The sequence below is a fragment of the Mus caroli genome, chromosome 3, assembly GCF_900094665.2.
Source record: "Mus caroli chromosome 3, CAROLI_EIJ_v1.1, whole genome shotgun sequence".
In the NCBI taxonomy this organism is placed as follows: domain Eukaryota; kingdom Metazoa; phylum Chordata; class Mammalia; order Rodentia; family Muridae; genus Mus; species Mus caroli.
In genome coordinates this window covers 49,631,854-49,643,303 of record NC_034572.1, presented here as the reverse complement: position 1 = coordinate 49,643,303, position 11,450 = coordinate 49,631,854, and the positions used below count along the sequence as shown (strand labels likewise).

At 36.6% G+C, this 11,450-nt stretch overlaps 1 protein-coding gene across 10 annotated transcripts in view; it reads left to right on the top strand.

Moving 5' to 3' along the window:
* Nbea (neurobeachin) overlaps positions 1-11,450 on the top strand; it is a 543,806-nt gene that overhangs the window by 87,352 nt on the left and 445,004 nt on the right. For all 10 annotated transcript variants that reach the window (XM_029475176.1, XM_029475174.1, XM_029475170.1 and 7 more), the window contains exon 2: positions 9,302-9,533. In XM_029475176.1, the coding sequence (XP_029331036.1) occupies positions 9,302-9,533 (232 nt within the window). The remainder of the gene's footprint in view (positions 1-9,301; positions 9,534-11,450) is intronic.

Below are 11,450 nucleotides of genomic sequence, written 5' to 3'. Positions count from 1 at the left end.
TTGGACTTGCAAACTTTATATGCCCCAGTACATGGGAACGCCAGGGCAAAAAGGGGGAGTGGGTGGGTAGGGGATTGGGGGGGTGGGTATGGGGGACTTTTGGGATAGCATTGGAAATGTAAACTAGGAAAATACCTAACTAAAAAAAATAAAAATAAAAAATTAATTAATTAATTAATTAAATTTAATTTTAAAAAAAGTGAGCTCACTCCACATGAATTCTAAGGACTAAACTCAGGTTGTTAGGCTTGTGTGGCAAGTTTTTACCAGCTAATTTTTTCTTTCTTTTTATTAACTTTTAAAGTGTTTATTGTATACAGTAAAGAACATTCCTGGGGGGGGGGAGTTTGTAATGTATCAGTCAGATTTCTGTCAGTAAAGTCTCAACCCATAAAACACCCACACAATGAGCTCAAAACTCACTTGCCCCTAGATAGGGCCAACTACCTACTTATTATTTAATCATCTATCTAAGAAATCCCCAATACTTAAAGTTCCCAGGACTGTGTGGTTCTGGCTCCTCTTCCTCTCATATAGGTTCCATCTTGTCTTCTACTCTCTGTCTTCCCCTCTGTCCCTCTGTCTCTCTGTACTCCTCTAAAATTCTCAGCCTGACTTCTTTTTCCATTGCCCAATCCCAGGCTCTAGCCTTATCTTTCACCTGCCTTCACCTTCTTACAGATAACAATCTACACATCTCCACTCCAGTAACAATGGCTAAGATGAAGAAAACAAAGAACAACAAATGTGGAGGAAAGGGATTCTTATTTACTGATGATGGGAATGTAAACTGGTACAGTAACTGTGGAAATCAATATGGCCTCTAAAATCCACTGAGAATAAAACTACTTACGATAGGATCCAGCTATACTACTCAAAGGATACTATGCTCTACCATAGCGATATTTGCACATTCACATTTATAGCCACATTATGCAGAGTAGCTAAGAAATGGAACCAACTTAGATATCCAGAAATAGATGAGAGAAAAAAAGAAAGAAAGCATTCTTCTCATAATGGAATTTTGTTGAGCCATAGACAAAAATATATTCATGACATTTGTGAATAAAAAAAAAAGGAAATAGAGATCATAATGCTGAACTGGAGATCCTGATGTTAAGTAAAGTAAGCCTGAGTCATTAAAACAGATACAATGTTTTATCTCATATATATTTAGGATTTTAGATTTAGGTGTGTGTGTTCATGTATGTATTGCAGTATGCACACATGTGTATTTACTGTTATGGAACTAGATATGGTCAATCAGAGGGGAAGGGGAGACCTTGACGTAGTACTGAAGATTGCAATAGAGCCTATATGGCAGACCAGTAGAAAGGAGGCTCCTTGTAGGAAGAGAATGACCTTTGGGGGAGTCTGATGAAACAGACAAGTGAATAAGGAGGTTGTATCATATTCTTATCACACAAGGCTCAGGGAATATGATCAAAGAGGGCTGGAAAAATTATAAGAGACAAGAGGACAGTTTGAAGTTAGACATGACAGCACAATTATACTCATGAACTCAAAGAGGTGTTGTTTTCCTCTATAAAATCAGAGCAGTCAAGACTCCAAGCACAGATAGAACACTGCCCTACCCCTAACAGAAGAGTATTTGGAAGTTGATAGCTGCTGAGGTTGGGAGTCAGGGTAGGTGCTAAGCTCCCATTGATGGTTCTACACTGATACTCATACAGCTGTCACTGATTGTTCTCAGTGAAATATTAGAAAAGTATGAGGACAGCAAGTTGGATGTAGGACATAGTTGGGGGAGTTTTGGGAAGAGCTGAAGGTGGGAAAAGAGGAGTGAATATGAGCTGAATATGTTGTATTTATGTGTGAAATTATTAAAAATATATAATTTTAAGAGATCCCAACAAAAGGACAAGGTATATATGAAAATACCAAAATTAAACTCATTACTTTTAGGATTTTATGGCTGTAAAGAGATACCATGACCATGGCAACTCTTATAAATTGGGGCCGGCTTACAATTTCAGAGGTTTAGTTAGTCCATTATCAACATGGCAGGAAGCATGGCAAAGTCCAGGCAGACATGGTGCTTGAGAAAGAGCTGAGAGTTCTACATCATGATCTGCAGGTAGCAGGACACCGTGTACAAAACTGGGCATAGCTTGAACATATATGACCTCAAAGCCTGCCTCCACAATGACACACTTCTTACCACAAGGCCACACCTACTCCAACAAGGTCAAATCTCCTAATGGGCCATGCATTCAAACACATGAGTCTATATGGGCTATTACTATTTAAACCATCACACTCTGTATGCTAATTTTCAAGAGACAAAAATGATGTGAAATTCTAACAAGTCAGGTAGCATAATACAGACCTTTAAAAAATACTTGTTTTTTTGCTTGTTTAAATGAGGGGAGCACACTCAGAAAACTTTTGGATACTGCTTTTCCGGAGGTGCGGAGTTCAATTTCTAGCAACCACATGGTGGCTCACAACCATCTGTAATGCGTCCCTCTGCTGGTGTGTCTGAAGACAGTTACACTGTACCCATAAAATTAAATAAATCTTAAAAAAATTAAAACAAGCACATTTTTGTAGTTTCACTTTGAGAAAAGTAAAAGGACACTATCTGTGTTATTTTGGGTTTTATTGCTGTGAAGGAATTATGAACAAGGCAGCTCTTATAAAGACTAACATTTAATTGGGGCTGGCTAACAGTTTCAGAGTTTTAGCCTGTTATTATCAAGCAGGAAGTATGGCAGCTTGCAGGCAGATATAGCTTTGGAGGAGCTGAGAGCTCTACATCTTGATCCAAAGACAGCTAGGAGGGAGACTGAATTTGTTTCACACTGGGCTTAGCTTGAACATTGAAAATGTCAAAGTCCAGCTTCCACAGTGACAAACTTCCTCTAACAAGGCCACACTTCTGTGGGCCAAGCATTTAAAAACATGAGTCTATGGGGGGGGGGGCAAAACTATTCAAACTACTACATTATCAAAATCTAAGTTCTTGTTGTCTGTTCAGACCTACTGGTTAGTTTGCATTTCAGTGTTGGTCAGTACATAAACTTCTAGTTTGTCCTTTTAGATAATTTGTCTTCATATGATTCCTGTTTGTGGAAATTTAGTCTTCTAGTCTACCCATCCTTCTCCAGGATTTGCTTTATTAGAGCCATTTAAGGTAACTAGTTTCAGATTTTTGTCTAATGAGTCTAAGCCATGCCTGTGTTTTAGTTTTCTCCTAGTTTCTCCTTTATCCTTTCTTCTTCTTTCTAGATGAACCATACTTTTATTTGTAGGTTTTAGAGTTTTGTTTTGTTTTTTTACTTTACTTTTAAATCGTTTTACACTGCTGGGACTTAGACCCAGGGCCTCACATCAACACTAAACAGCTATTCTTGTATTTAGTTATTTCAAGCCTTGGGAATTGGTTTTTTTTTAAAAAAGTTTAATGTTTTTTAAAAAAGTTTAATGTAGAAATGTTTGATATGATTTTTTTCTTTTCATTTCTTTCTTTCTTTCTTTTTCTTTTTCTTTTTGGTTTTGTTTTTACAGTGATTCTCCTAAGCATTTTAAAGGTTTGTATTCTCTCTTGCATGCGAACCCTTAAATTCTGTTTCTGTTTCTTTGGCTCCCATGTTGGCAGTTATTGTAATGCTTAGAATTAGAAAAGAAGAAAAAAGAAAAAGGAAACAGGAAGGAAATGAAACTGCTCAGTCCTGGGGACTGGTTCTGCATCCTGTAGCCTCAGGGCTGACTGGAGGTCAGAGCCCGAGCCCCACTGCTCCTGTTCTGAATGTGCTCTTGCTCAGGCAGGTTTATGACTTACCTAATTCCCTTCAGTACTTGGGAACATTAAAGAGACTTCACAACCTTACAAGTCTCCTTTCTCCACATGAATATTTTCTTTCTTGACACAATGTTACCTCTTGCTTCAGGCTGCTACAGCCAGTTCTTCTACCTCCAGATGCCATTAGCAGTCAGCTAGCCCTGGAAAGCTGTTGTAGTGGAAACAAAAGGGAATTCTCTGTGCCTTTTCTTGGAGTTGTCAAACAGATGGAAATCCATGAATGTCTTTGTGAATAGGGGTGACATTGCTGCCTCTGGAATTAGCAGTCCTTACACCCCAGTCTTTATGATATATTGTTGTCAGTTAAGGGTACAAGGGATGGTGAGATAGTAGGCAAATTATTTAATAATCTACAGTGTTGTTAACAAGAGTAGTAGCTTCTTGATTTGGTTGTGGCTAGAGTCCAGAAGTCTTTGAAAATTGATTCTTATTTTTACCAGCTTTGTTTGGGGAGTAGTACAGTGCTGATTATTAACCCCCGCCCTGTGTGTGTGTGTGTGTGTGTGTTTTCACTCCCTAGCTAGTTTTTCCAAAGGAATGCCTTACAAATTTATTTAACTAGAAAATATGAACTAAAAGTGGAAACTCTAAGTGTGATTCCAACAACTGACCATGGTGCACAACATATTGAATATACTTAGCAAATTAAATGGAGAAGTTTCTACTCCTCTGCTGGCTAGTTTTATGTCAAGTTGGCATAAACTAGAATCATCAGAGAGGAGGGAGCCTCAGGTAAGGAAATGTCTCCATAAGATCAGGTAGTAAGTAAGCCTGTAATAGGGCATTTTCTTAATTAGGGATGGGCAGGGTGGGGTGGGTATTGTGAGTGAGGCCACCCCTGGGCTGGTGGTCCTGGGTTCTATGAGAAAGCATGCTGAGCCATAAGTAAGCCAGTAAGCAGCGCCCCTCCATTGTCTGTGCATCAGTTCTTGTCTCCAGGTTTCCCCCTGCTTCAGTGTCTGCCTTACTCCTTTTGATGATGAGCAGTTATCTGGAACTGAGTGAAGTAGTCTCTCCTCTCCACGTTGCTTCTGGCTCTGGTGTATCATTACCATAGTCCTCCTCATAACTAATACACGTCCTAAGTGAGGAAGAGGTCCCTTCAGTCTTGTTCAGTAACACAAGAAAGAGTGAGGCAACGCAGATACAGAGATTTGAAAAAAATATCTTTGGTTCTGTAATGATCTCTGAAGCCGTAGAAAGTTTTTGAGTAATTCATTATTGAAAGAACGAGGAAACACTGAGTGCAAAGCCTGGAAGACTTCAGAACTGACCTGCATAATAAAGCCTGCTGCTTTCTTCCGCCTCCCATTCTGTGCCTTTTCATTCTCTGTTAATTACTGAATAACTTATGTGCTTGGCTGTGTGGTTGTGGTATAATATATAGTTGATAATAAAAACAGAAAAAGGTCCTTGTTCTTTAAAAGCTTGTTCTTTAAAACTTGTTATGTGAGATGTAAAACAATTCCATAAAATATAGTCATGTTTTTATCAGACTAGAAAAAACATTCCATAGGTTTCCCATGGGCCCTAAATGATGTGCAGCCAATAAATCCATATAGTTTTAGAAGAAGCTGGGAATTTTTACAGTTTAGTTGCTACCATAATGGATAAAGAGCTATTTCTGGCTTACAGATACCTGTCTCTCATCTTGTGGCAGAGAGACGAAGGTCTGGTGTCTCTTCTGTCTATATAATCAGTAATCTCATGTTGAGAGATCTGCTTTCATGATTTAGATCTCAACTAATTGGGTTCTAAAGACCTCAGCTATCTAACTGGAGATTAAGACCTCATTCAGTGGATGTTGGAGAAAGCACATGTTTAGTCCCTAATATTATTTAATGACTGACATGTGGATGGATTATAATGGAAATTTAGAGAAAGACAGTCTTTCTGGGAAAGGTTTTTGGGACTCTAGCCATTGGTATTTGGAGATTTACTTTGGAGATACTTGGAGACATAATAAAATTTAAAATAGTGATGAAAAATCTCAGTAGTTTATAGGAAGTAAATGTAAGCAGAGTTTTAGATGAATAGTGACTTTGAATACTTTTTAAAATATCAGCATCTATGAATAGAAAGGTAACTGAATGTAAGTAGTAAATAGAGGTTTAATGAATGATGTCATGTAATTTTAGAATTTGTTATAATAAATGAATGGCAAAAAACTCTTAACTGGTTTATAATTGTTCCTTTTGACCAAAGTAATACTGATTTATTTTGTATTATCCCAATACTTTGTGATTCTAAAAGTTTTATAAAATATTTTAAATATTAGTAATTATAATTCTTAATTCTTACATAATACAATGCATTTTCTAGTCATTTTATATCCTAGATGCTTTATCAGTAAACTTTCTTATGTAAATAAGGTTTTGTCATTAAAAAGTTCAGCTCTGATATTTAGTTTTGAGGGGGTTAAGGTCTGTAGGAAAACAACATACTTTATTGTAACAACAGAGTGCCAAAGCCATACATTGAGAATCCAAAGTCTCAGGAGCTTGCCAGCCAGTTTCATTATATGGGACTGGGATTTACTGCACCTTTTTTGTTTTGTTTATTTACCAATGTTGGGGACATGACAAAGCGCTTAGACTATCTTGTGTCACATATTGTGACTTTCAGGATGTTTTCTATGATTTTTTTTTTTTTTAAAGAGCTGTGGGTTCTCTTGTAATTGAATGTTTGAAATCTACTTTCTAGGTGGGTGTGGTGGCTCATGCCTGTAATCCCAGCACTGCTTTTGCTTCTATGGTTTAACTGCTGATAACTAATAGACTACTTGTTAAATAGAGGGATTTTGCGAATTTTGGAAGATAGTTTCCTACTATAGTCTCTTTAACACAACTGTGCTAAAAACCACCATACAAGTTAGAAAGATAGCTTTCTCTAGATGAAGCAGACATATTCTGCAATATCTCTGAGGCTGGTTTTTGGTATTTGGATCACAAAATTATGGGACCTTGACTGTAGTTTTTGTGATTAAATGATACATAGAAGGATGTTATGTTATCAACTATGAAAGATGGAAAATTAGACTTTATATAGCAGAGCCTAATTGCTAGAATTGTGGATATTTCTTCTGTATAAAGCAAATCATTTCTCGTTTTCTGAGACCTTCTCATAGTTAATTACTTCATATATTTATACATTTGGGGAATTTATACCAGGCACTGCTATAATATTTGAAACTTGTTTAACAAATTTGTCTGAAAACATTCAGTGATGTCTTTTTCATTTTTTGTTCTTATTACTGGAGCTTCTACAGATTTAGACACTGGGTCATAGGTCCGGCTTCAGACCTGCTACTAGTTTCACAGTGAATATTTATCTTAGTGAGATGGAAAACCTCTTCTGGGTTGATAAGGACTCGAGAATAGCTTAATATAGTTTTGGCTCGGGTTAATTAGACATATAATAATGAATAGATATTTGCACTTTACTTATATGGAATGATAAAATAATAGTTGAGTTTGCTAAGATTTTCAAGAAAATAGAGTGACATGGCACAGGACACTGTGTTGGAAACATAAGAAGATAATGTCATGTCATAGTATACATTGCATTGTCTGAAAACTCGCTGGCTCAGTTTTGTGGGTCTTCAGCTGTATTGGGTCAGACGAGTCCATGTTTTAGATGGAGAGTTAGGGTTGTTCTACTTTCCTAATAACCTAATGCTGACTGTGGGTGAGTGTGTGACTGTGAACATAATGATGTTTGTGCACTTGTGTGTAGATGCTGAGGCCAGATGTTAATGCTGGGTATCTGTATCTATACTTTTTTCTTTCCTTTTTCTTTTTCAATGGGGCTTATTATGTACCCTCTTGCTGGCCTTAAGCTCATTGGATATTTCTGTGTCTTCAAGGTTGCCCCAGACTCAAAAAAATCCACTATTGCAGCAATTTTCAGAAATAAACCAGAAATAATAGAGTCAATGTGATTTCAGATGCAAAGGCAAAACTGGAGAATAGTTCAATCACAGGTCAAAATTTAGGCTGGCTACTTGAAATTAAATTTTTTATTGTAAGTTAAAAATGTTCCTTGAACATAAAATTTTAAAATTTGAGAAGTATGTTTAATTTTATAAGACTTAGATATTCCTAAATGATATTTTTTATATAAACTTTCACAGACAGTCTTCTCACAGTTGGACCTTGGAGCCACCACCCAATGAATATCTTCAAGATTTTTAACTCTGTTCCTAAGATTCTTTTTCATTAAAGTAAATACAATAATAGACTCTTAGATGATTTAGTTGGGGCTGGCTTACACTTTCAGAAGGTTAGTTCATTGTCATCATGGTAGGGAGCATGACAACATGTAGGCAGACATGGACTGGACAAGTAAATTGAGAGTTCTACATCTGTATCTACAGGTAGCAGGAAAACAGAACCACTGAACCTGGCTTGGGCTTTTTTTCCCTCCCATTAATTAATTAATTCATGTTATATCCCAATCACAGCCCACTTCCTCTTCTCCCAGTCACACCCTCCCACCCTTCTTTCCTTACTCAAGACCTCTCTTAGGTGCCAACACACTTTGGCTTATCAAGTCTCATTAGGACTAAGTATACCCTCTCCTACTGTGGTCAGACAAGGCAGCAGGCATTTGAAACCTCAAAGGCCACCCCCAGTGACATACTTTCTCCAACAAGGCCACATCTCCTAATCCTTTCAATGATTACCACTCCTAAGCCTTCAAATATATGAGCCTATGGGGGCTATTCTTATTCAAACACCACAGTAATAATTCATGTGATTTGATCAACAGAGAATAAACATGTCATAATATTTTATTCTCTGTGTGTTTCTAGTACTATGCATTTAGTGGGGCTGGTAATGGTTTCAAAGTAGCACGTTGATGGAAACAGTGATAACTTGAATTATTTGCCACAAGTCATAATATTGACAGTAAATCTACTTCTTTCCTTTTTAACTTTATGGTTTAGGCAATTATAAGGCCTTACATATTTCTCTGTACAAATCATTCTTTTTAATTTTTCAACACTTATTTTAAGTTGTTCTTGCATCAGTTTCATATTTCTTCATTTTTCATGTGAAAATTGAACCAAGCTCCTCTTTATTACATCTCTTTTTCCCCCCTATAAGTTCAATAAGATAAAAGTAAAAGTGAATTTTGTTTTAATATTTATCCTTAGATATTGTATCTCTTCCTCTGATCTTTTAAAAAGGGAATTTGTCCTGATTCCCCTCCTCACTCCCACAATTATTTGATGGTGTGTGTGTTTCTCTAGACTTGAATTTACTATTTTCCTTCCACCGTTGTAAAAATTAAACCTCTTTCATTCCTTTTATCTTTAACTCTTAAACTTTGACCAAAATTTGCTTTATGAAAATGACTTAGACAATTATTCGTGTCCGTGCTTCCTTGGCATTATTCTCTGCTGGTGTTGGACATGGCCTCCCATGTCAGTTCTGCTTACTTTTCTTTTTTTTCTTCCCTGTTTACTTCCAGCTGGTTGGTGGGGAATTTGATTTGGAGATGAACTTTATTATCCAGGATGCTGAGAGCATAACATGTATGACAGAGCTTTTGGAGCACTGTGATGTGACATGCCAAGCAGAAATATGGAGCATGTTTACAGCCATCCTACGGAAGAGTGTTCGGAATTTACAGACCAGCACAGAAGTGGGGCTGATTGAGCAAGTGTTGCTGAAAATGAGTGCGGTAGATGACATGATAGCAGGTAAGTGTGGCCTGATAAACAAAGTGCTTTATGGTTACAGGGTTTCAGGGACTTCTTGATAGTCTACATGAAAACAGATTTGTAGAAATTGCCTTGATTTGTATAAATAAATAAGAATATATGACATTTTTATATTAATGTAGATGTGTAGACAAGAAGAGAAAACAAAATTGTGCTGTGCAAACATAAATACTAGACCCCCCCCCCAAGTTTTAGAAAATTCTTAGTACTGTAGAGTAAAAATTACAATAGGAAATTATCAGAAAAACTAACAGTATCTTTTATGTTACATATAACTGAACTACAACTCATTTAAAATATTACAATATGTAGTTCAGAGCCATTCACCAAGTTCCTCCAGCTCCAAGCCTCCCAGTCTGCTGCACCTGGATCCTGCAGCATCAGCAGGATAAGTCTTCGCAGAGGACCTCTTTGGCCTACATATTTTGTTGGCCTTTATGTTTTTAGTCTCAGTTTTTATTGTTGTGAATAAGACACTACAACCAAGGCTGCTTACTGAAAAAAAGTGTTTAATTGGACTTAGAGTTCGAGTCCATGATGGGAGAGCACAGGACGCAGCAGGAACAACTGAGAGCTGCCATCTGTATTGTCAAGTTAAGAGGCAGAGAGAGGCACTCTCTTGGCCTCTTCCCTTTGATATCTCAAAATTGTCCCAACTCACATACCTCCTCCAGCCAGGCCAGGCCTCCTAATCCATTTTCCCAGCTAGAGGCCAAATATTCAAATACGGGAGCTTATGGGAACCAGTCTCATTCAAACCAGTGTAATACACATTGTGGAATAGTACATAAAATGTATATAAAGTATTAATTTTTTGCTCATTATCTATTATTTGAAATAGTGGTATTGAAATCTTGGTATTTCATGTATTATCAACTCTGACCTCTTGGCAAGGTGACTAACTATTCTCTGTGGTTAGGTATGTTTCAGGAAAAATGTTTTGGCTAATGACCCCAGAGCAGCAGTTATTTCTAGAAAATAAGTGCAGTTTCAAATTTGTTTTTTCTTTTTCACAAATACATGTATAGTCTAAATTTATTCTGACATAAAAATATTTCTACAATTATCAAAGTGCTAATTTGACTGTACAATATTGTATGTACTTTTTACAAAGAGTCAGAACCTATAGAATTTTTTAATAATTTCATATAAAGACTTTAATTTTAAAATTTTCAGAGTACAATATCAAGAAAGAAGGAGATAAACAGCGGGGTTAACAAGTATAGATTTTAAATTTAAATTAAAAATTTAAAATTATGTTCCTTACTACTTTGAGATCATGTCTGGTTGCTTCCAAAGTAGTCTGCATTTGTGTTGAGCATGTTTATGGATGAATAATAACTAACATGATTAAAAATGAGATTAAACTTGCATGACTATCAATGTTGGGGTTAGTATAAGTGTCTTAAGTATTTATGTGTGTATCAATATGGTTGTATATTGTGTGGGCTCTCATATGATCTTTGAATCCTATCAGCTGAGTAGGTCTTGGTTTTTGTTTGTTGTTTGTTTTTCTAATATAATGCACTTACTACTTTACAGAATAGTTTTAGAGGAGTGCCCTGAAGATGCATAGTGCTTTATAGTAGTTCCTGAGAGAAGGCAGCAGTGAGGGCATGTTAAGCATTTTCTGTCAAATGTGAAGTTTTTTAGTTCTCTTTTCTTCTCAGTAGCACTTATTTCCCAGAGGACCTTATAGCTGATGATATGAGAGAAGGGAATGTCCTAAAGAAAATGCTTATATCTTGGGTATTCTAAATTTCTGGGCTAATATCCACTTATCAGTGAGTACATATTGTGTGAGTTCTTTTGTGATTGGGTTACCTCACTCAGGATGATGCCCTCCAGGTCCATCCATTTGCCTAGGAATTTCATAAATTCATTCTTTTTAATAGC